Source organism: Perca fluviatilis, chromosome 4, assembly GCF_010015445.1.
Source record: "Perca fluviatilis chromosome 4, GENO_Pfluv_1.0, whole genome shotgun sequence".
In the NCBI taxonomy this organism is placed as follows: domain Eukaryota; kingdom Metazoa; phylum Chordata; class Actinopteri; order Perciformes; family Percidae; genus Perca; species Perca fluviatilis.
In genome coordinates this window covers 2941000-2965999 of record NC_053115.1, presented here as the reverse complement: position 1 = coordinate 2965999, position 25000 = coordinate 2941000, and the positions used below count along the sequence as shown (strand labels likewise).

At 41.0% G+C, this 25000-nt stretch overlaps 3 protein-coding genes across 3 annotated transcripts in view; 1 reads left to right on the top strand and 2 right to left on the bottom strand.

Moving 5' to 3' along the window:
* mtss1 (MTSS I-BAR domain containing 1) overlaps window positions 1-1873 on the bottom strand; it is a 109144-nt gene extending 107271 nt beyond the window's left edge. Inside the window, exon 1 of the mRNA XM_039798877.1 lies at window positions 1038-1873. Within this exon, the coding sequence (XP_039654811.1) occupies window positions 1038-1109 (72 nt within the window). The 5' untranslated portion in view covers window positions 1110-1873. The remainder of the gene's footprint in view (window positions 1-1037) is intronic.
* Window positions 1874-4678: 2805 nt separating this feature from the next.
* LOC120556710 (nuclear factor 7, ovary-like) lies at window positions 4679-7119 on the top strand. The gene is made up of 2 exons (XM_039796391.1): window positions 4679-4822; window positions 4948-7119. The coding sequence occupies exon 2, from the start codon at window positions 4955-4957 to the stop codon at window positions 6344-6346; it is 1392 nt and encodes a 463-aa protein (XP_039652325.1). The 5' UTR covers window positions 4679-4822; window positions 4948-4954; the 3' UTR covers window positions 6347-7119.
* Window positions 7120-16432: 9313 nt separating this feature from the next.
* osgn1 (oxidative stress induced growth inhibitor 1) overlaps window positions 16433-25000 on the bottom strand; it is a 32772-nt gene continuing 24204 nt past the window's right edge. Inside the window, exons 6-8 of the mRNA XM_039797837.1 lie at window positions 23963-24162; window positions 21583-21926; window positions 16433-18895 (exon numbers count right to left, since the gene is read on the bottom strand). Of these exons, the coding sequence (XP_039653771.1) occupies window positions 18305-18895; window positions 21583-21926; window positions 23963-24162 (1135 nt within the window). The 3' untranslated portion in view covers window positions 16433-18304. The remainder of the gene's footprint in view (window positions 18896-21582; window positions 21927-23962; window positions 24163-25000) is intronic.

Here is a 25000-nt window from a genome sequence, read left to right as displayed (position 1 = left end):
AATAAATATACTTAATGTTATACAATATATGTAGGGGGTCCCTGATCTGTTTCTGTTTCAGTTAAGGGGTCCTTGGCTTAAAAGAAACGTTGAAGACACCTGGATTAGTTGATTTAATCGACAGATCTGTAAATCTGAGTTTCTCCACTAAGAGTCGTGCTAAAAGCACCACTTTAATATAACTATAACTTTAATTCTTGTGTTTACCAGAGATGTGCTCGTACGTTTCTTGGAAATAAGTCATTCAGCATGAAAAAAAGCATCAAACATGATAATTGACTAAAAGAAATCTAAGTTGACTAAGACCAAAACAACCGATTAGTCGACTAATCGACTAAGAGGGAGCAGCGCTATAAATAACTGCTTAATTGAACGCAAATACCATTCTAAATGCTCTACTGATTGTAAGATACTAATTCATCAGCAAAACTGCAGGTGAAGTATTGCATTGAGTGCTTTATTGACTGGAGGTGAAACTTGGAGCTGGCTGGGATTAGATTAGACAATACTTTATTCATCCCACAATGGGGAAATTCACTTATTACAGCAGCAGTTATCCCACAAAAGAATGTAAAGTGGCATTATATGAAAAGTATTGTAAAGAAAAGTAAAGTGAGGTGGCCATAGTGCGAAAAATATAGTAATACAAGTAAGTAATTGGCATGAAATTAGATTGAATATGTAATTAAATAACAGCAAAAGTAATTAACCATAATATAAATTATATTTAAGTGTGACCATAATATAAATAATAATGAAAAGTACTCCGAATGGAGAAATATAAATACAGATAAAGAAGACCCAGTGGTGGGTAATTGAAACAGGAACAGAAAAACAATGACCCTCTCTGGTTTTACTAGAATTTAAACAAATGTATAGATTATACACAGAGAGAGAGAGATGGAGCTAGGTGAAGCATCAAACGTGACTAATCGACTAAAGAAATCTAAAGTTGACTAAAACGACCGATTAGTCGACTAAGAGGGAGCAGCCCTAGTGTGACATTATGAAAGAAGTCTAATTATATATTTCCTTACCTTCATGTCGTTCATGATGAGCTGGAAGAGCCCTCCCAAGGCGCTGCATTCCTTCTCTATACCCACATCCATTTTTCCACAGGCTCGGAAAAAAAATAAAAAATCCTCAACTTCCCAAACTTTCTACCTCCCAAAAGTTCCAAAGTTTTTTGGAAATTCTCCAACAGAGGAATCAATAGAGGCTTTTTTATTATTACTATTATTATTATTTAATGGAGAAGGAAGGGAAGGGGTAGTTACAACACCCTGAGGGCAAAGTCCACTTAGAAAAAAAAAATTTTTTAAAGAAAAACTAGCCAAACACAGAAATGGAAAAACCATTCAGGAGTAAAAAATTAAAAAAAAATCCAGGTCGCGAGACACCGAGAGACTAACGTTAGGCTTTAGTCAGCCAATGCTACCAGCCGGCCAGCTTGATAAACGTCCCAAAAAACACCACATCATGCCTGAATCACACAGCAGACTGTCTGGACTAATGTCTGGCCGGTTGTTCAGTCCCCCGGCTGGCTGCTTGTAGTCCCGGGTAAAAAAAATGGAAAACACAGCTAACCGCAGCTAGCTAACTAGGCTAGCTAGGTTAGCGTTAACTCCGCTAGCAACCTGTGACTGTGTGTGACAGTCCGTGGTCAATCAGTTCGCCTAAAATACATCGATACGACTCTTATCTTTTATCTGACGTCCGGCTCGGATTCAAACCTCCGCAAGTCGGTGTTTCCTGAGATGTATCCGAGAGGCTCCACGTTGTTTTCTTGCGAGTTTTTCTGACGAGAGAGACAGCCGTTTTTCCTCCAGTTACTCCAATGGGGAGCCCTAACCTAAACACTGCGCCAAGGTAGCCACAGCGATGCTAACACACATCCGGTCACGAGTTTCACAATAAAAGCCTTTTTTTTTTTCTTTTTTTTTTAAAGATTATTTGTTGGGGTGTTCCGTCTTTAATTAGGGGTGGGCGATACTGGTAATTTTTGTAGGGCTTGCAAAAGTCATGCCGACAATTAGTAGGCCATTTGAATAGCTTGAATAGCTTAGTATTCTATGCAATAAAAGGTATCTAAAAAGGCTTTAGGCTGCCCTAAATATACAAATATAAAAGAAATAAATATACTTAATTTTATACAATATATGTAGTAGGGGGTCCCTGATCAGTTTCTGTTTCAGTTAGGCTAAGGGGTTCTTGGCTTAAAAAACGTTGAAGACCCCTGGATTAGTTGATTTAATCGACAGATCTGTAAATCTGAGTTTCTCCACAAAGAGTCCTGCTAAAAGCACCACTTTAATTCTTGTGTTTACCAGAGATGAGCTCATATGTTTCTTGGAAATAAGTCCTTCAGCATGAAAACAGCATCAGACATGACTAATTGACTAAAAGAAATCTAAGTTGACTAAGACCAAAACGACCGATTTTAGGCAAATCTAAATGTTTTTATTTACTAACTAGAACAATATAAAACAATGTAACGCTATAAAAATAATAAAATAATAAAATAATATAACAAAATATAAATATAACAACGTCAACAACACAACCAAAAATACCTTCCGTTACACACAGATATCTGTGAAAAATAAAGTCAGTTTTGCAAAATAAGTAAACAAAAGCCACAATGTAGAAATATGAATATAACAATATAAAAAATACACTGCGCACAGACTTGGAGAGACGCTGTGCTCGCATGAACTCGGAGAGAAACTGCAAAAGTATCGATCTCATCACGACAGTATGGATCCGATACCAATACTCATCTTGGTATTGATACGCCCAGCCCTAGTCTTTATTTGATAGGACAGCTAGGTGAGAGAGAGGGGTGAAGACATGCAGGGAATCGTCACAGGTCGGACTCGAACCCTAGACCTCTGCGTCGAGGAATAAACATCTGAGTAGCCCTATATGCGCGCCTGCTCTGCCCACTGACCCAACCCAGCCGCACAATCAAAGCCTTTAATCCATCAATCAAAATGTGTTTAACTCTTTTTCATAGTATGCTTTTGTATACTTTCAAACTATATTCTGTATCAATAGTCTCAGACTAGAAAGTAACTAATAACTACAGTTGTCAAATAAATGGAGTGCAGAATATTTAGTGAAGTGGAACTGTGGAAGTATATATGAGCATGAAATAGAAATACTCAGGTAAAGTAGGCCTGTACCTCAAAATCTTACTTACAGTAAGTGCAGTGCTTGAGTAAATACATTAGGTTCTTTCCACAACTGCAGGTTAGTGCCATTTAAAGTGCTTTACAGGTGGCTGACAAGCTAATAGAGAGGTAGATAGATAGAGAGATAGATAGATAGAGCGATAGATAGATAGATAGATAGATAGATAGATAGATAGATGGATAGATAGATCGGAGATAGATAGATAGATAGATAGATATATAGATAGATAAATAGATAGATAGATAGATAGAATGATAGATATATAGATAGATAAATAGATAGATTGATAGATAGATAGATAGATAGATAGATAGATAGATTGGTAGCTAGATAGATAGATAGATAGATAGATAGATATTATATATATATATATATATATATATATATATATATATATATATATATATATATATATATATATATATATATATATATATATATATATAAACATCTTTGTTGCCTTTACTTTGAAAGGCCAGACAGTTTCCGGTCGGCGCTGAGCTCGCGTTGCTTGACGCAAATGTGTTTGTGGCTGGAGGACGTTTGTTTTGTGTGGAAAACGCGTCGGTCCGGCAGGGCGGAGTTAAGTGAAAGATGTTGCCCTAACAGGAGAATATATTGTGACTTTACTGGTATTTTACTGGGAGGTGACAAGGATATATACAGATATAATATATATATATATATATATATATATATATATATATATATATATATATATATATATATAGTTCCTGCAGAGTTCCTGCAGGGTTTCAGCGCAATTTCATTTTTGTCTCAAATCTCTCTGTTGTCTCGGGAGACAACACAGGGCTCGTAAACGGCAAACAAACACGAGAGGCACAGGCTGTAACTCGTATGTTCTTAAGATTATATTGTTTGTTTCCATGTAAATTACATTGTTTTACTCATTAAACAGCGTCAATGACATAGGGGCTGGTTTGTCTTTCGTCTTTAACTGTAAAAAAGCACCAACAGTGGGAAACCACTGTGACATGACCCAATATTAATGATATAGTGTCAGTTACAACAGTATATATACTGTGTGTGTGTGTGTGTGTGTGTGTGTGTGTGTGTGTGTGTGTGTGTGTGTGTGTGTGTGTGTGTGTGTGTTTTGCTGACGCACAGGACCACCATATCTCCCCACCAAACACAATAATACATCTTAATTGTTCTGTTTTTAAACTGGGATCTGGTTCACTCAGTGATTTGATTACATGCAGCTACAACAAGGACATAATCATGCACTTTTTTCAATCAATCATTACACATACAAGACATACAGTTCCAGTGTTTCATGTTACACAAATTAAACCAATAGATCCCATTAATGTCACTGATCCCTCTGTCTTTGTTTAAAGATGAACTAGACTCTTATTTTTTCGTTTACCCGTGGTCAACTTTCCGTATTCTCACTGCACCCAAAGTGCAGTATTAAAGGTCTACCAAGGCTCCACCTCTCACCTGACTCATATAAGTCACACTAGGAAAACATTTGTTATTCAAAGGAGAGACGCACAGAGCGGTCGATAAGATTGACAGTAACCTTCAGACCAAACTCACAAGGAAGCAGCTTCAGTAGGGGAATTATCGCAACTTCAACCTGCCACGAATCGAAGCACTGACTGTGAGTTTTATTTTATTTTAAACGCGACTCAAAGTGAAAGTTACTGAACTTTGTACAGGGAGGAGGGAGGCCATATCTGATTAACGTTTGTGCTTTGTACCGGCTGTTTCCTCGGCTTCACTCAGAGAGAAAATGGCTTCCCGGTCAGAGAAGGATCTCTCCTGTCCTGTCTGCCATGACATCTTTAAAGATCCTGTTGTCCTGTCATGTAGCCACAGCTTCTGCAAAGACTGTCTGCAGAGATGGTGGACAGCAAAAAAAACAAGGGAATGTCCAATTTGTAAGAGAAGATCATCGAAGAGTCAACCACCCGTCAGTTTGGTTATAAAGAACCTGTGTGAGTCTTTCTTGCTGGACAGAGATCAGAGATCTTCAGAGGCGCTCTGCAGTCTGCACGCCGAGAAACTCAAACTCTTCTGTCTGGACCATCGGCAGCGAGTGTGTGTCGTCTGTCGGGTTTCAAAAACACACAACAACCACAGATTCGTACTCATCGACGAAGCTGCACAGGATCACCGAGAGGAGCTCCACGAGTCCCTGAAGCCCTTACAGGAGAAACTGAAGCTCTGTCAACAAGTTAAAGGAAACTGGGATCAAACAGCAGAACACATGAAGGTCCAGGCCCGACGCACAGAGAGGCAGATTAAGGAGCAGTTTAAGAAGCTTCGCCAGTTTCTAGAAGAGGAAGAGGAGGCCAGGATCTCTGCTCTGAGGGAGGAAGAGGAGCAGAAGAGTCAGATGATGAAGGAGAAGATGGAGGCTCTGAGCAGAGAGATAGCAGCTCTTTCAGACACAGTCAGAGCCACAGAGGAGCAGCTGAGAGCTGAAGACGTCTCATTCCTGATCAACTACAGGGCTGCTGTGGAAAGAGTCCTGCAGCGCCCTCTGCTGGATGATCCACAGCTGCTCTCAGGAGCTCTGATAGACGAGGCCAAACACCTGGGCAACCTGAGCTTCAACATCTGGAACAAGATGAAGGACATGGTCTCCTACACTCCTCTGATTCTGGATCCAAACACTGCTTATCCAGAACTCATCCTGTCTGAAGATCTGACCAGTGTGAGATGTGGAGAGAGACAGAAGCTTCCTGATAACCCAGAGAGGTTTGACTGCTATCGCATCGTCCTGGGCTCTGAGGGCTTCAACTCCGGGACTCACCGCTGGGACGTTGAGGTTGGACACACTACCAGCTGGGTCGTGGGTGTGGCAGCAGAGTCCGTCCAAAGAAAGGGAGACATAGGCTTACGGTCTGGATTATGGGGAATGGGGCTCTGTCATAGTAAATACACAGCGTGTTCACCACCAGGTCCAGTCACTGTTCTCCCTGTGAAGAAGAAGCTCCGCAGGATCAGAGTGACTCTGGACTGGTACAGATGCAGTCTGTCGTTCTCTGATCCTGACACTGACACACACATTCACACCTTCACACACACTTTCACTGAGAGGCTGTTTCCGTACTTTAGTAATCTGAATCCATTGCCACTGAAGATATCGCCAGTTAACGTCTCTGTAACACTGAACTGAGTTAATCAAGAAAAAGATGATGATGGCGATGACGACAACGACGACAACGATGATGACAGACCCAACTGAAATCTATATATTGTTATTTGTTTAATATCTGCGGAAGATCCGCGGAAAATCTGCAGAAGATCTGTTGAAAATCTGCAGAAAATCTGCAGAAAATCTGTTGAAAATTTGCAGAAAATCTGCAGAAAATCTGTTGAAAATTTGCAGAAAATCTGTTGAAGATCTGCAGAAAATCTGCAGAAAATCTGTTGAAGATCTGCAGAAAATCTGCAGAAAATCTGCTGCTGCTGCTGATGACAGACCCAAATGAAATCTGAATTTTTCATTTGTTTAATATCTGCAGAAGATCTGCAGAAGATCGGTGGTATTCTGCGTCCGCAGATTGCGTGTGGCCCTGATGAGAACAAAGTCACAGAGTTTAGTCGTTGGTGTCAGAATGAAACCTAATTCATCAGCAATATAGTTCATATAAAGGCAGTCAATTAATCAGACAGGAGCCATTTTATTTTAAAAATCATATTTTTTTAATTTGAAAACGTTTTTATGGCGACCCAAAGTGCTCAATGTGAATTCAATGAATACAAAATTATAAAATAAAAATTATGTATGAATAAATGCTGACCAAATATGTCTAATATGTCCAATGAACTTGTGAAACAATTCAATAAATTAGTATTTTTTTTTTAAAACATGTTATGTTATCCTGCTTTTTTCCACACTGAGAGTTCACTAAATGTCATTTTCATTTTGTGCAAATGTTTTATTTCAAAATAAAATTTTTCCAAAGTCTGTTTTTATTTCACGGCATCATTTTACCAATGAGCATTGACACACTGTATTTGTTATGTCACTGTGACATCATAAAAAGGCATTTTTGGCCATAACTCAAGAATTCCTCTGCTAATTACGACAACATTTCACACAAATGTCTAATAGGATAAAATGATGAAGTGATCAGAATCAGAAAAGCTTTATTGTCAAGTACAAGGAACATACAAGGAATACAATAAAATTACATTTTGTATCCAAAAGGTCAAAGGTCAACTTTACTGTAACATCATAATGTAAAATAATGCAAAAAAAAACACTTTTTTGGCCATTATTCAACGCCATAACTCAGGAACAGAAGGAGAGACATTTTGTTACGGTGTGGGGAATTAAAGGACCCAAATGCAGGAGAGTCAGGCAGGCAGGAGATGGTTTGAGCTTGAGGATGTATTTTAACAGAAAACGGCAGTACAGAGGCTGGACACGGAAAAAACTTACAAAATCACGCAGCGAGAAATCATAAACAACGGCAACAGGCTACAACACGCTGAACGGACCAGGACACAAACAGACAGACAAAGGGAACCCAGAGGTTAAATACATGAGGTAATGAGAAAACAAGGAACAGGTGATACAACAGGTGAAACACATTAGGACCATAGACAGTATATATATATAAACTGGACCACCAGACCCCATGTCTCTGGTCTGAGACCAGTGAAGGATACCAGAAGTCTCTTTCCCGGTGCTGGCTGAGCGTTACTGAGCAGCCTCCAACTGAGCTTGAAGACGTAGATGTGACGTGAGCAACCTGTCTGAAAGTGTGAAGTCTTCTGGTAGCTGTGCCGAGAGAAATCTCAATCATTCCCAATCTCACAGAGACGGAGAGCGTAGGTATATGTAAGGAGATAACATAGGCACAGGCTAATTACTGATCACTAACATGCTAGTTAACATTAGTAATTAAACCTAAACAGATAATGGAAGTCCAAACTGCCTGTGAGCTTCTCCTGTACTATACGGTAATTCCTCTACTGTGTGACAGTAAGTCTCGTGGTTATGACCCAATCGTTAGCCTATTGTTATAAAAGCGTCTGCTACGGAGCCATAACGTGAGCTACAAGGTAATGGAGCCTTTTATACATTGTCGTGTTTGTAGAAATAAACAACGGACAAATAGAGTCTTTAAACGCTTCAGATGTAAAGTTATTCTCTGTCAAAGTGGCGCCAAAATGAATGGGAGTCAATGGGATGCTAACGGGAGGTGATCGTTTTGTAGCATCAAAAAACCATAGCCATAGGAGCTACGAGTTCTGAAGCCAAGCTAACTCTCTTGGACAAGACAGAAAACCAGACTTTCACAATAAAACAGGAAACAGAAAAACAAGACAGAAAAGTACACAATCACAATAAGACAAAACAGGACCAAAATACCAGACAGAAATAGAACAAAATACAAGGCACAATACCAAAACCATAACACATTTGTTCTGATACTGAATTGGTGACACTGATTTTGAAACGGTGGTGATTCTTTAGATCTTATGTGATGATGCCGGGTTGAAGATGTGTTTGGGGCATCCACGTGGAGAGAAATCCAGCGCAAAATGAACCTAGGGGGTTAATCATACATGTGTACCGAGTTCACCGTTCTCTGGGATATGTTTTCATGTTAATCGAGTAGGACCAATATTAGCGGAAACTGCTAATTAGCTTATAAAGCTAGTCGACGCTAACCTGACTCCACCAGATGGATCGCTTCGCATTTGCTCGGCATATCCATCTGGGAACTTTCCGTTTGAGAACTTTTGGGAAGGGGAGGGGCAAAAATCCTGGTTAGCTGATTGGATAAACCAAAGCGAAATCAACCAATCAGATCAGTCGGGAGAAGAGCAAAAACATAATTTCCTCCGAGAAAAGTGTAAACATTTAAGCATAATTCCTTATATTTTTATTTATTATTTCCACTTTAATTCTCTCACATTATTGAAAGACAGTTTATCTCAGTTTCTGCTTAAACTGCTGAGACGTCCAGTCTGGAACATTATGTGAGCTGTTTGTCTGAGCAGATAGGGGACTACAAGGTCACCCTAAAAACTATCTCTAGTTTTCCCATGCCAGTTAAGATGTAACTGGGGGGTGAAAGTCGTACAGGGAGGAGGAGGCGAAATGGCTCCGAGATGTCTCTTGTATTTCTTGATTGTCTTCATGTGTATCAGATTGCCTGTAAGAACTGTAGCGTCATAATAATCCAAGTGCGTGTGTGCTGTCACTCTGAAGATGCATATAAGCCTGGTGTTCTTGTTCACTCATTTGCCTTTTGTGAAATCATGTTGCTCCTATTTGCAAATATATCTTTAATAAAATACGGCAAGGCAAGGCAATTTTATTTGTATAGCACAATTCAGCAGCAACGCGATTCAAAGTGCTTTACACAAGACATATAGACAGTTAAAAATATCATACAAACTGAGAACAGATGAAGAAACAGTTATAAAAAAAAAATGAATGAATAAAGAATAACATTTAAAATTTAAATACAAAAATGAATTAAGAAAAAGCAGTGTTAAAAAGAAAGGTCTTCAGCCTTGATTTAAAAGAGCTGAGATTAGGTGCCGACCTACAGTTTAGCGGTAGTTTGTTCCAGATGTAGGGACCATAGAAGCTGAACGCAGCTTCCCCCTCCCAACATGAGTATATTAGTCTGTCTGTCTTATTTGTTTCAATGTACTAAACTCTGAAAACCTCTTCCCCTGCTGCAAAGGAAACGTCCACTACAAAAGCCTCCAGTGCTGTTTTTTCTTTGCTCTTCTTTCAATGAAGGAATACTTTCTACTTCAGATAAAACTCGCTGCGATCGCTACGCTCATCTCATCAGCGGAAGCCGCCACGTTGTTTAGACCGAACAGTCGCTTCTCGTTGCATCGCACCTAAACACGCCTCAAAACCAACGCTGATTGGTCGGTCGTTTGGCGAACGGCTCCACATTTTTTCTATCTCAAAATGCCATGACTGACACCACTAGCAAGGCTCAAAATATCACCACACTTCAACGGTGGCATAACGAGGGTCCCTACATGTAAACACAAGCATTGAGAACTTTGTAAGTGTGCAGACAGTTTATTAAAAACATGGAGAGTTTATTGACATGCTTTTGTTACTGCGTGTCACTTTTTTTTAACAATTTGGGAGCTTTTTTCCTCATTTTTGTTGATTTTGTTCCGACTTTTTTGCGGCTTTCTCAGACATTTGTCACCTTTTTTGTAAATTTGTTTGGTTTTTCTGACATTTTTGTACACTTTTTGTCACATTTTTGTTGACATGAAGTCCTACAAAAGTCATCAAAAGAGTTCCTTAGCCACCAATCAAGCAAAAACAACGATACATTATTTTTAACATCAACAACCTGTTTCTCAGCCTGAATATGAAAACTCTCTCTCTGCTTCTTCTGGGGGGAATTTCTGAGTCTCAGAGTCGGCAAATCTGCCCAAATTCTGCTCTGAATGTCAGGTAACTGCAGTTAGAAAAACACTTTCCTGTGTTGTTGGTTTGGTGCACAACTAGGAGGGCCAAAATGTATTTATTGTGAACCCAAATTAATATACGGGCCGGAACTAAATCTGCAAGTGGCTGGATTTGGCCCACGGGCCTTGAGTTTGACACATGGTGTAGAGAAACAATCATAGACCGGTGTAAGGAGCTCACGAGCTGTTCGCAGATGGAGTAAACATGTCCATGGTGCAAACTCCACCAATCAGAGACGTCGCTGTTATGCTTAGGATTGTGGGTAGTGTAGTACTTCTCCATGACATTGCATCTCATAAAACAGATCCCAGAGAACGGTCGACTCTGTACACATGTCATATTAACCCCTAGATTCATTTTGTCCTGGATTTCTCCTTTAATACTTTTTTTATTAAATTTCCCATATTATGAAAAGAAATCACTTTTTCAGTTATTTTGTGTCTCTGGTGCTTCCACACACACACACACACACTTTTAAAACAACCCATCCATGCTGTTCTGAGTGGTTTCTGAATGTGTCCTGCCTTCAGTCTCCTGGTGAGCTGCTCAAAATCTGCACAGCTTTCTATTTTTTAAGGTTATTTTTTGGGCTTTTCCGCCTTTAATTTTTTGACAGGAAAGCTAGGTGAGAAAGGGAAGACATGCAGGAACTTGTCACAGGTTGGATTTGAACCCTGAACAGCTGTTTTGAGGCGTTCACTTTTCTGTTAAACCAATCAGAAGCGGCCATGAATTTCACGAGCCAATCACAGCATGACATCCCTGCTTTAAATGTGTTTTTCTCTCTCTGCTGCGGTCAGCTGTGCACCCTGGGTCTTCTTCCAGCACAACGCTCACATTGAGTCCTTCGGTCCGGTCTTCGGGCTCCTTCACACCCCCAGTGTCTAGACTCCATCGGGGGGATATGTCCTGTCTCTCTACCCCTTTTAAAATTATTTTATAACGATGGGAGTCTAATCTCCAAAGTCTCTGTACTTTTCATTATGCATACAGTACAGGCCAAAAGTTTGGACACACCTTCTCATTCAATGTGTTTCCTTTTTTTTCATGACTATTTACATTGTAGATTCTCACTGAAGGCATCAAAACTATGAATGAACACATATGGGATTATGTACTTAACAAAAAGTGTGTAATATCTTTAGATTTTTCTTCAAAGTAGTCACCCTTTGCTTTTTTATTAATGAGGGAAAAACTTCCACTAATTAACCCTGACAAAGCACACCTGTGAAGGTAAAACCATTTCAGGTGACTACCTCATGAAGCTCATTGAGAGAACACCAAGGGTTTGCAGAGTTATCATAAAAAGCAAAGGGTGGCTACTTTGAAGAATCTAAAATATAAGACATGTTTTCAGTTATTTCACACTTTTTTGTTAAGTACATAATTCCATATGTGTTCATTCATAGTTTTGATGCCTTCAGTGAGAATCTACAATGTAAATAGTCATGAAAATAAAAAGGAAACACATTGAATGAGAAGGTGTGTCCAAACTTTTGGCCTGTACTGTACTTACAATAAACCTTTGCATGGACATGGTCCAACCATATACCCCAACCCGCCCACTTCGCTCTGCATCAGCCAACCTGCTTGCTGCCCCCCCACAGCGAGGGACAACTAATCACTCAATGAAATCCCGACTGTTTTCTGTCCTGGCTCCCAAATGGTGGAACGAGCTCCCTGTTGACATCAGGACGACCGAAAGCCTACACATCTTCCACCGAAGGCTAAAAACACATCTCTTCTGACTACACAAAAAATTCTTGAAGCTGCACTTTCATATGTCTCTTTGTAGCTTAGCTTATTTAAAGCTGATGTACTTGCACTTACTACTTGTTTGGAGTTTGAACCTTCACAGTTGAAAGCACTTAACTGTAAGTCGCTTTGGATAAAAGCGTCCGCTAAATGACATGTAATGTAACATGTAATGTAATATCTGCAACGAAGTCTCTGCTGATTGAAATGAAAGAGGCTCAACAGTTGCGTCATATATTGTATGGACACGCTTATAAACCTCAGTCTGATCTGAATATTCTGCAAACAAGAGTCGGTAAACATCATTTTCACAATCCCTCTTCATATCTAAGTCTAATCTCCAAAGACTCGGTACATTTCATATTATGTATAAGTACAAATAAACCTTTGCATATCTGCAACGAAGTCTCTCCTGATTCAAATGGCCACTTGCAGCAATCGTCATTCATCCCAATTTTAAATGATAACATAAAGCAAGCAGACACAACAAAATTGTAGAGAAAGTTCCTTTTAATAGAAACCCCACAGACATATGAAGATGGAAAACGTACATATTCAGTTGGAAACTTATTATAAATCATATATATAATAAACCACACCATTCACACAAACAAGTAACAAGTGGACATCATTTCTTTACCGCAAAAAGCATTTTCATTCTGTTGTGAAACTAAATATTCTTCGGTGAATATTGTGTCTTTAAGGCACCGCTGGCTCCTGTAGATCACGGTTCTCTGATGGCATTCAGGCATAAACCGTTTACTGTAAAAAAAAATATCATTAACCCTTAAATATGCCGATATCACGCAACAATTGAAGACCAGAAGAACGTCTCTGAGTGGGTTAGGGTTAGGTGGCAGGTAATTGTAGTTTTAAAAACACTTTCCTGTGTTTTTGGGTTGGCGCACAACTAGGCGGGCCAAAATTTATCGTGAACCCAAATTAATATACGGGCCGGATCTAAATCGGCAAGGGGCCGGATTTGGCCCGCGGGCCTCGAGTTGGACACATGTGGTGTAGAGAAACGATCATAGACTTCAGTGTAAGGAGCTCACGAGCTGTTCGCAGATGGAGTAAACATGTCCATGGTGCAAACTCCACCAATCAGAGACGTCGCTGTTATGCTTAGGATTGTGGGTAGTGTAGTACTTCTCCATGACATTGCGAATAAAAGTTGTTTTTTCTTAAAACAAGGTTGATTTCTTAAATACCGCTCCTCCAGTTAGACTGATCTCATGAAGTGGCGCATGTATGACTTTGAAGCCAATTGGTACCAATTGGTGCCAATTGGTACCAATTGGTGCCAATTGGTTATCAAGACGCATACTGGCTTTTTAGCGTGTTTATCAACGCTGTTTGGCCGCCATTGACTTACATTACCTTGCGATTGCGTAACACGCCACATGGCTTTAGGAAAGTGGCGTGCATGTTTACGCGAAGTCATGATGTCATGTTGCAGTGGCGGAGCCCGATAGATAACTGCTGGACCAGGTCTCTCCGCTACCTGCCTGAAGTCACCTACGACCATGTGGTTGGGACTGTAAATGAACTCAGACACACACACACACACACACACACACACACACACACACACACAGACACACACACACACACAGACACACAGACACACACACACACACACACACACACACACACACACACACACACACACACACACACACACACACACACACACACACTCTCTCAAAGTAACAAACATTGTGAAAACAGCAAAAAAAAGGCAAAAGGTCCGAGACCGTGTACAGAAACTATCAGAGACTTCAACGGTAGCAGCTCGCTCTAGCCGTTCGCGGTTTCGCGGGTACGGTAAACGTTTCTATGGTGACAGCGAGTTGGACCAATCAGAGACGTTGCTGATACGCTTAGGGTTGTGGGTAGTGTAGTTTTTCTCGATAAAATCGCGGATAAAACCTGTTTTTGTTTGATTTCATACGGACTTCTGGCTTCTACAGGAGCAGAAACCTTCGTTTCACAACCATGCAGCTCGGGGCCAGTCTGCCTCGGATAGTTTAGACATTATGGGATGGTTTAGACATTATGGGATGGTTTAGACATCATGTCTGATAATCTAAATCCTCATGGAGAAAGGGACTGTTGACCGGAAGTTCTGATTCCCTACTCTGCGTTCGGGGAGCAGGAAGTGTGACATCGGCCTATAAAGCTGAAACAATTAATTAATTAATCGATCGATGATTTAATGGTGATTTTTACTGTATAGACCATACAATTAGTCAATCAATCATCCATGTTTCATATACAGTATACAATAGTACATGTCTCACTCACATTTTTGTAGCTTTTAGCTATTATTAAATTTGGTATTTGCCATAAAATAGCAGACAAATACTATATTTTACTTGTTGTGAACAAATCCCATGAAAAAAACAGACAAATAAAACTGTTAAAAGCTTGGTTAATATAATCGGTTCTACAATTAAAATCAATGAGTGATCTGATAGATTAATAAAATCCCCAAATTGATCTTGTAATACATGGATGTATAAGGGCTATATTGCGTTGACGACTGCTGTAGTTTGGCAGTCGTCCTGTTAAGTAGAAAAGCACTTTAAACCCTTCTGGAGGTCAATCCTTAATGTAAACATCAACCTGGTGCAAAAACTAAGTATTTGGATCAGTTACAACATTTTCAAGAAGAGGAATTTAAACAATATAAAGGTTTTGCTTTTGTTTTGTGAAGTATAAGACCTTTTCATAATCAAAAGATATCAGGTAGGTACAGTAGCATGTGAAAAAATAAAGCACCATAGATTCATAAAACCCATAATATACACAAAACACAAACATGGGGAACGATATACAGAAAGAAGCATTTAGGGAGTGTCAATCAAACGGCCCATTTGTGTGACGTCCTGTTGGGGTCTTAACCCTCGTGTTGTCACATTTACAAAGTTTTTTACATCAGAAATTTGGGTTTCTTTCAACCAAATTGACCAAAAATAACTTGGATTCATGCACGTACGTTGTATGGGACCCATACAACATATACATCCATGCATCCAAGTTCTTCGCAGGTAAGAATGATTACTTTCTGAGCATTTTGGGTGTTTTATTCAATTTTATAGCATTTAAAATGGTTAAATGGTTTTAAATGGTTTCAAAACAGACTAAACTTTGACATTAACCAGTCTGTGATCCACTCAACATCCTCTGTTCTTAACTATTAGTCAAAATAATTCACAATTTCTGCTTTGTTTTAACTCCAAAAATAGGAATAATGTCATATCAATTAGGTTTATTGACCATGAATAAAAAAAACAACGTTGAAATAAGTGACAAAAACGTTTTAAAAGAAAGCATCAAAGGCATCGGAAAAAGCAATTTCAAAAGGACAACAAGTTCATGGTCAATGGGAAGACAACACAAGAGTTAAACCAACCCAACAGAGCACAAGTAGACTTTATAGTTCACAATTACCGTTTCCCGCCCGATCTTTTTACAGATTTCGGCGTTTCCGACAGCACTCGAAGGCAGCCTTATTTCACAGCGAGAGAGAAGAGGCGAGCGAGACGTAGCGAGTGCTTTGTTGTTGCAGGAAGCTGTTACACAAACTCCCGGCAAGTTCAGTGCTAATGTTTCATTTTTGTGTACCCTCATAGCGTTTAAAACTTAAGAGGCAGTTTCTGTTCTCTCAAACCGCCTTAAACCATAGCTCAAAACACACCGACAAGTCACATGACTGGCCAGCGCAGCGTGACGCAGGGTTGCATTCCTCCAAAAGTTGAGTCGGTCTCAAGTTTTTTTTTTTAAAGTGTCTGCCCTGCTGCAACCAAGGGGGGTAAGCAAGCATCCAGAAAGCGTACCTCCTATGGGGAGACTCTAGGCTAACAAGCCATCACTTCCCGTTAGCATCCCATTGACTCCCATTCATTTTGGCGCCACTTTGACAGAGAATAACTTTACATCTGAAGCGTTTAAAGACTCTATTTGTCCGTTGTTTATTTCTAAAGAAACACGACAATGTATAAAAGACTCCATTACCTTGTACCTCACGTTATGGCTCCGTAGCAGACGCTTTTATAACAATAGGCTAATGATTGGGTCATAACCACGAGACTTACTGTCACACAGTAGAGGAATTACCGTATAGTACAGGAGAAGCTCACAGGCAATCAGGGGGACGTGGAGGCATCATACAGTCAAGGGAGAAGCCCGTAGAGAGGCCATGAAAGCATCGGAACAAAATATTTCAGCAACATTTTGCTCCTACGCTCATGGACAGCTCCTACTCACGCTCTCCGTCTCTGTAAGATTGGGAATGATTGAGATTTCTCTCGGCACAGCTACCAGAAGACTTCACACTTTCAGACAGGTTGCTCACGTCACATCTACGTCTTCAAGCTCAGCTGGAGGCTGCTCAGTAACGCTCAGCCAGCACCGGGAAAGTGCTTAATTGACTTCACTGGTCTTTAACTGTCTGCTCTCTTTCATTTTTTAAACAACATTCCCTGTTTTCATTCACTGTACCTGCCAGCTCTTCCCCCTCTCTGTGCTGCAGTCCTGAGACTCTCCAGCAGTAAACCAGACCAGAATATATGTATCATTCTTGTCTTTGGCTGAATCCAAATGTCCACCCTCCACTCCACACTTGGGGACTTTAACCGTATGTACTGTGATGTGTTCACAGGTCTCAATTCTGTTTCACAATTGTAAAATCTACAACGTCACATTAAATCGGTGAAGTCTGCACCCCAAGCAGACTCTCTGGAAATCTGCACAAAGTCTGCTGGAGGCCCCTTTGTGGACGGGATGAATTGAGGATTTGGAGAGCCCTCAGCACTCGCAGACTTCCCGGGGAACGCTGCCCGCAAAGTCTTCGAGTCTACAACTGCGGTGGAGTCCGTACACTTGGATTCAGCTTTTCTTTTTTTAATATTCTCTCAAGATTCCTTCTTTCCACCCTTTTTCAGATCTCCTCTTCCATCTCTGTTTGTGTTGGTCCTCATTAACTCGTAAAGTTAGGAATAAAGTCATATTTACAGGTTATGAACTCATATGTTTGGTTGTATCAGCCTGGACATGTTAAACAGTCCTTTAAAAACATGATATGGATGTACAGTATTTACCATAAACCAGTTGTTTGCCAGTTGTTCATGAAAGCTACAACTACAGCCAGTATAATCAACTGATTCTAGCTTATCGAAGACATATCGACATATGAGAAACTGCTTTACAGAAAAGCCAAATATTTGGCAGATATGTACAAGGTCATTATAAAAGGGTGTTGGCATTGTTTGACCACCAGAGGGCACTGACATTTTGTGACTGTAAATTGTCTTGTTAAGTACATGTCACCCAAATTCAAGTGATCGTCATCCAGAACGTTAACAGAAAAACAATATCTGCCAATATATCGATATGCAGATATTGGTATCAGCCTCTAAAATCCAGTATTGGATAGTACACATAAGCTGATGGTGGAGTTTACGGCCTTCCAGAACAACTTGTAGTTGGTAAAGTTGTACATTTTAAGCTTTATGCTTTGACAGGGATGACCCAAATGCATTACGAACCCTTCACTTCACTGTCTTCTTCTCATTTTAACTCCAACTTACATACGACTGCCCTGTATTTCTGTAGGAGCACAACTTTTTTAAAGCTGCTTTTCAGGATTTTCAGATCTGAAGGCTTCTTTTTGCCCAACCAAATCTACAGTAGATTTACTAAGAGATGAGACCCATCCAAACCAGTGCATTTCCAGTCCTAAAGCCCATTTCTTGGCCGTTTTCACACCTCAAAACAACTTAGCAGCGCCTTTGATTTCCCTACATATCTGGAAAACCTTTTTTCTTTGCAGCAGTTCCTGTTTTGTCTCATTCGATGAGCTCGGATCAGACCGGTCCACTCCATCCTTCCCCAAACCTGCTACGAATCCCCAACGCAAGCCTCTGCTTCTGTCTGCGTGGTCGCCTGTCTGTCCACCCATCTGTCTGTGGTTAACTCCCTTCCCCCCACCCCCTGTGTCTTGGCGAGATCGCTAGCGATAGCCAGCGCTCCTCCTTTCAGGAACCTGACGAAGTTCTCGCCGACGAGCGGCCCCATGGCGTACATGCCCGGCCCGTCTGCCGCAACCACCTTGTTCGTGAACGGGTCCACTTCGATCGGGTTCCTCCGGCACGTGATTGGCTCGTCGGGGTTGACGCCAAGCGAACGGCCATTGTCGCCCAGAAAGGAGAGGTTGGGGTGGGCGCCGATCAGAACCAGCGCCTTTGAGATCTGGACCACCGTCCGCTGGCCAGAGTCCGACTCCAGAACGCACTTCCGGTCCGGTCGGAGCGCCACCACCCTGTAGCGAGGGAAGCTCAGGTACCCTGGGTAGGAGGAAGGGGGTGAAGAGGTGGAAGAGGAAGAGGAGGGAGGGAGGGAGGAAGGGGAGGAGTGGTCATGGAGGTTCTGGGCGTGGTCCTGCGGTGGAGGGCTTGGCTGGTACTGCTGCTGAGTCATCATCTGGTGAACCTAGAGGCCAAAGATGAGAAACGAGTACATTAGCGTCACTGTGTCCACGTTCGGACACCGCTCGCTGCTATTGGCCATATTCCGACCTGACGCACCTTCCGGTCTTTTCGCGGTACTTCCGAGTTTCCGAGCTTCACCAAAAATGTTAGCAGAATTGATCCATACCCATCTAACAATCTACGTATGAATTTTCCTATGTGTACGTGGACATTTAGATGTCTAATTAGTATATGAAAGTTACTTTGATGAGGAAGAGAAGTAATAACGCTCGGGCCACGATCTTTTCCACTTAAAAGTTTCTATTTTTACTGTACTGGAAATTAAGGAGCTTTTATTGCATAGTTCAGAGTTGTAGAAGCGTGTCATTTTATTGTGATGGACGGAAGTAAGATCCGGTAGTTTTGACAGCACTGATTGGCTAATTCACCGGAGATAGCGTACTTTAGCCGGCTCTTGTAAAGTAAAAACTAAAGTAAACAGTTAAAACTTTATACCGTTAGAAAGGTAGGAAGCTACACTTTAGTTTTACACCATTGAATTAACTGAAAACATTAATAGATCTTTTATATTTGTATTTGAACAGATATTTTGATAGAACGCTGGCCAATAAGTGTCCGAACGTGGACACAGTGACGCTAGATATCACTAGGGCTGCTCCCTATTGGTCGATTAGTCGACTAATCGGTGGTTTTGGTCTTAGTCAACTTAGATCTCTTTAGTCCATTAGTCATGTCTGATGCTGTTTTCATGCTGAATGACTTATTTCCAAGAAACGTACGAGCAGATCTCTGGTAAACACAAGAATTAAGGGTTGACATTTGACCTAACAGGTATCACCGTGAAACCTACTTTGATTCCTTTCATTAAGGCAGTTATTTGTTGTATTACACGTTTTCTGAAATGTGTTTAAATATGCAAAGGAGGCGTTATCTTATTTAATATATGCATCCTTTTGCATGACTCTGTGCGGAGTAATTCAGATTTAATCTGTCGATTAAATCAACTAATCGATTAGTTGGTACAGTTGAATGAGTGTTAGTCGACTCAGAATTTCTTCAATCGAACACAGCCCTAGATATTAGATAGTAACTCCATATTGAACCCTGACCGCCTGAAAAAGGTCATGCTTTTGTCGCAACAAAGCCGGAAAAAAAGTGATTAGTCGAATTATCCATCGGTCCGATGGACCTTTCTCACAGCAGACACTCTGATTGGTCCGCACAGCTATGCTCCAACCAGAGCGAACTATCCCGACCTCAAATGTTGTGGGCGGGGCTAAGTTCGGCTGGTATCCAGGCTAGGTTCAATGGACCTTTCTCACAGCAGACATGTTGACTTGTCATAGTAGGAAAAGCACAGCTGACATTGATAACCTTAACGATGGCTCAGTTCCATCAAGTGTCCCAGTAAGACAATACTAACCATCGAAAAGTGGGACTACAGCAGTAATTGGTCAGTGCACATTAGCAGTGTACTGACTAGATTGTATAGCCTATTTTTATCTTTATAATGCAATAAAAACCTCTTTCAATAACAAAATTATTTAAAAATTTAAAATTTTTATTTCTAATTTTAATAATATTGTTTTTAACGGTTTTACTGATAGTATTAAAATCGGTCAAAATTGTTATTGTGGGTCAACAGTTCTGTGGTTAACTGTTAGCATCCCTCCTCCTCACCTTGTGCTAGGGCTGGGCGATAGGGGAGAAAATCAGATATCACGATATTCTTGACCAAATACCTCGATATCGATATTGTGGCGATATTCTAGGGTTGACAATAGGTGCTTTAACAAAAATATCTTCACACTTAGATTTTAGATAAATAATCACCAGTAATGTGGGCATAATGTCTACGTGGGGAAAAGGCAAATAACAGAACAGCTAGAACAGTCTGGTAAGTTCAGACAATGACATCACTTTACTGTAACACAGCCATTAAAGCGCCCCATATTCTGCTCATTTTCAGGTTCATAACTGTATTTTAAGGTTGTACCAGAATAGGTTTACATGGTTTAATTTTCAAAAAACACCATATTGTTGTTGTACTGCACAGCTCTCTCTCACTGCTGCAGATCCTCTTTTCACCTGGTTTCTGTTTTAGCTACAGAGTGAGACCTCTTTTCATCTTCTTCTTCTGTACTATCTTTGATTGCACTCGCACATGCTCAGTAGCTCAGATGTAGAGCGTGTCAGCTAGCTAACTCTAGAGACAGTAAAAGAAAGGCTGTTTCTCCAACTTTTGATTATGGTGAACTTGTATGTGTTGTAGCAGTGCTTTGCTATTGAGAACGACGTAGCATGCTAGCGTTAGCCGGCTAACGCTAGCATTAGCCGGCTAACGCTACGAGCTAACGGTTGTGGTTAGCCAGCTCATTTCGGACTGTGACGTCACAGTCCGAGCCGATGTTGACCAGCTCACCAGGAGACTGAAGGCAGGACACATTCAGAAACCGTATCTCACTCAGAACACCATGGATGGATTTTTTTCAAAGTGTGTATGTGTGTGGAAGCACCAGAGACACAAAAGAACACCCCAAATCACCAGAAAAAGTGTTTTTTTCATAATATGGGCACTTTAAAACCAGGAAAAGACACTTATGCCATACTACGATATCCAAAATCTAAGACGATATCTAGTCTCGTATCACGATATTGATATATTATCGATATATTGCCCAGCCCTACCTTGTGGTACTCTGGGTAGAGCAGCTTGGGCAGCTGGTTGAAGATGAGGCCTGGGTCGGTGACCGAGCGTCTGAAGGCGTGGTAAACCGGCGTGTTGAGATGGTGGGCGGCCAGTACCGCGTCGGCCGCCGTGAGCCCCGCCCCCACCACCAGCACGGGGTCTGACGATTGGTCGAGCTCGCCGCGAGAGATGGCGGCCTCCAGCTCCCAGAAGGAGTGGCAGACGTAGGGCAGGGACTCGCCCTCCACGCCTAGGCGCGCCGGGATATCGTGCGTCCCGGTCGCCAACACCACGTTGTGGGCCAACATGGAGAAGGGCACGGCCTCGGAAACAGCAGAACCATCTGGAAGGATGGAGGGAACAGGATATGGAGGTTAATATCAAGGGGGTAAAAGCTTCTCTCCACAACACCTACCTCTTATGGCGCCATTTTGATGCTAACAAGCACGTTAGCAACCTGCCGTTAGCATCCCATTGACTCCCATTCATTCTGACGTCACTTTGACAGCGAATAACTTTACATCTGAAGCGTTTAAAGACTCTATTTGTCCGTTGTTTATTTCTAAAGAAACACAACAATGTATAAAAGGCTCCATTACCTTGTATCTCACGTTATGGCTCCGTAGCAGACGCTTTTATAACAATAGGCTAACGATTGGGTCATAACCACGAGACTTACTGTCACACAGTAGAGGAATTACCGTATAGTACAGGAGAAGCTCACAGGCAGTTTGGACTTCCATTAGCTGTTTAGGTTTAATTCCTAATGTTAAAGTGATGGTTCGAGCCTAGAAGTCCTTTGCACCATGAGGGGGGGAAACCCCCCCCCAAATTTTTCACCTAAATTTAACATTGGGAGTTCATAGAGTAGGCGGTTAGCCGCTGAGTATTTAGCGCGAGGTTAATGGATCGGCAGTTTCTTATCATTACCCATTACCACCGAAACGATAATCAAAGGTCTACACTAGTATAGCTAGTTTTTTCACTCATAAAACGCATGGATTGGAAAGTTTGTAAGGTACACCAGAAGTTTATGTAAATAACACTTGCCTGCTGCTTCTGCTCTCTGCTGTTGTTGTTGCTGCTGTAAGACGAAGTGCTTAGGGACATCTACAAATTACTACACCAAAAGAGATGCAACAAAAATATTTTTAATTTAACTTATTTTTTAAAGTAAGTGCTGTAGTATAACTAGCAGGAGACAAGTAATAATTGATGTAAGTTTGGAGACATTACCTTATTTAATCATTAAATTAATAAATAGTTTTGTTGCATCTCTTTTCTGTGTTGTAATTTGTAGATGTCCCTAAGCACTCTTACTGCCCGGTAGTAACAGCAGCAGCAACAACAGCAGAGAGCAGAAGCCAGCAGGCAAGTGTTATTTACATAAACTTCTGGTGTACTTACAAATTTTACAATCCATCGTTTTATGAGTGCATAACCTATTTGTACTACTGTAGACGTTTGGTATCATTTTGGTACTATTAGTGGGGTAATGTTAAGAGACACTTCGGATCCATTAGCCTCTGCGCTAAGCTATTCAGCTGATAACTCTACTCTACGCTACGCTAACGCTCCCAATGTTCGACCCAGGTGAAAAAAGCTTCTGGGGGGGGTGTTTGGCTCGAGGTCATGGTGCAAAGGACCCTAGGGTGAAATTACTCCGAACCATCACTTTAACTAGCATGTTAGTGATCAGTAATTAGCCTGTGCCTATTAGGGGTGGGGGAAAAAATCAATACAGCATAGTATCGCGATATTTTTCGTGGCAATACTGTATCGATACACAGATGCCAAGTATCGATCTTTTATGATATATGTGTTGGTCAGTCTGTCTGCTTGACAATCAGATTTTGCAGCAATACAACTGAAGTGAGATGAACAAACAGAGAAATGTATCTTTTTAGATAAAACAAATGTTGACAAAATTGTCCTTTGGGGACATCATTTGAAACTGGGAAAAATTTGAAGTTGGAAAAAAGGTAATAAATTGCAATATATCGCAGAATATTGCAATATGTTTAAAATCGCAATAATATTGTATCGTGACATAAGTATCGTGATGATATCGTATCGTGAGGCCTCTGGTGATTCCCACCCCTAGTGCCTATGTTATCTCCTTACATATACCTACGCTCTCCGTCTCTGTAAGATTGGGAATGATTGAGATTTCTCTCGGCACAGCTACCAGAAGACTTCACACTTTCAGACAGGTTGCTCACGTCACATCTACGTCTTCAAGCTCAGCTGGAGGCTGCTCAGTAACGCTCAGCCAGCACCGGGAAAGAGACTTCTGACATCCTTCACTGGTCTTTAACAGTCTGTGGTTAATATCAGCCGCTCTCTTTCAACAACATTCCCTGTTTTCATTCACTGTACCTGCCAGCTCTTCCCCCTCTCTGTGCTGCAGTCCTGAGACTCTCCAGCAGGGTGGCGCCCCCTCCTGGTTGCCAGGCTGCCTGGTTACCGAGGTGACGGTGGTACCACATGCAAAGCTCTGCTCCAGGGACATCTGGGAAACGTAGTGTTGGTAGTAGGAGGCGATCTCTGCTGGCGTGGCACGGTCGTTTCGAACATTTCTGGAATCAAATAAACATGAAAACAGATGTGTTTAAATACCTCACAACAAAGGACCGTTTTTTATATTTCACCAAGACACTCATCAAGGCACCGCGTTTCGGTACAAAACCCTAATCACACCTCACTTGGCCCCTGCTTTGTAATGCCTACTTAACCTGCACTTTATGTAGCCTATTGTATTCTTGTACTGTATTGAATGTTAAAACTCTAGGCTGTCTTGCACGCTTGATAACCTGTTCTCAACGGACTACCTGGTTAAATAAAGGTTAAAGGTCCCATGACATGCTGCTTTTTGGATGCTTTTATATAGACCTTAGTGGTCCCCTAATACTGTATCTGAAGTCTCTTTTATATAGGCCTTAGTGGTCCCCTAATACTGTATCTGAAGTCTCTTTTATATAGACCTTAGTGGTCCCCTAATACTGTAACTGAAGTCTCTTTTATATAGACCTTAGTGGTCCCCTAATACTGTATCTGAAGTCTCTTTTATATAGGCCTTAGTGGTCCCCTAATACTGTAACTGAAGTCTCTTTTATATAGGCCTTAGTGGTCCCCTAATACTGTATCTGAAGTCTCTTTTATATAGACCTTAGTGGTCCCCTAATACTGTATCTGAAGTCTCTTTTATATAGACCTTAGTGGTCCTCTAATACTGTATCTGAAGTCTCTTTTATATAGACCTTAGTGGTCCCCTAATACTGTATCTGAAGTCTCTTTTATATAGACCTTAGTGGTCCCCTAATACTGTATCTGAAGTCTCTTTTATATAGACCTTAGTGGTCCCCTAATACTGTATCTGAAGTCTCTTTTATATAGACCTTAGTGGTCCCCTAATAC

Coding starts and splice junctions, on each gene's coding strand:
- LOC120556710 (XM_039796391.1), top strand. CDS start 4,955: ATGGCTTCCCGGTCAGAGAAGGATCTCTCCTGTCCTGTCTGCCATGAC.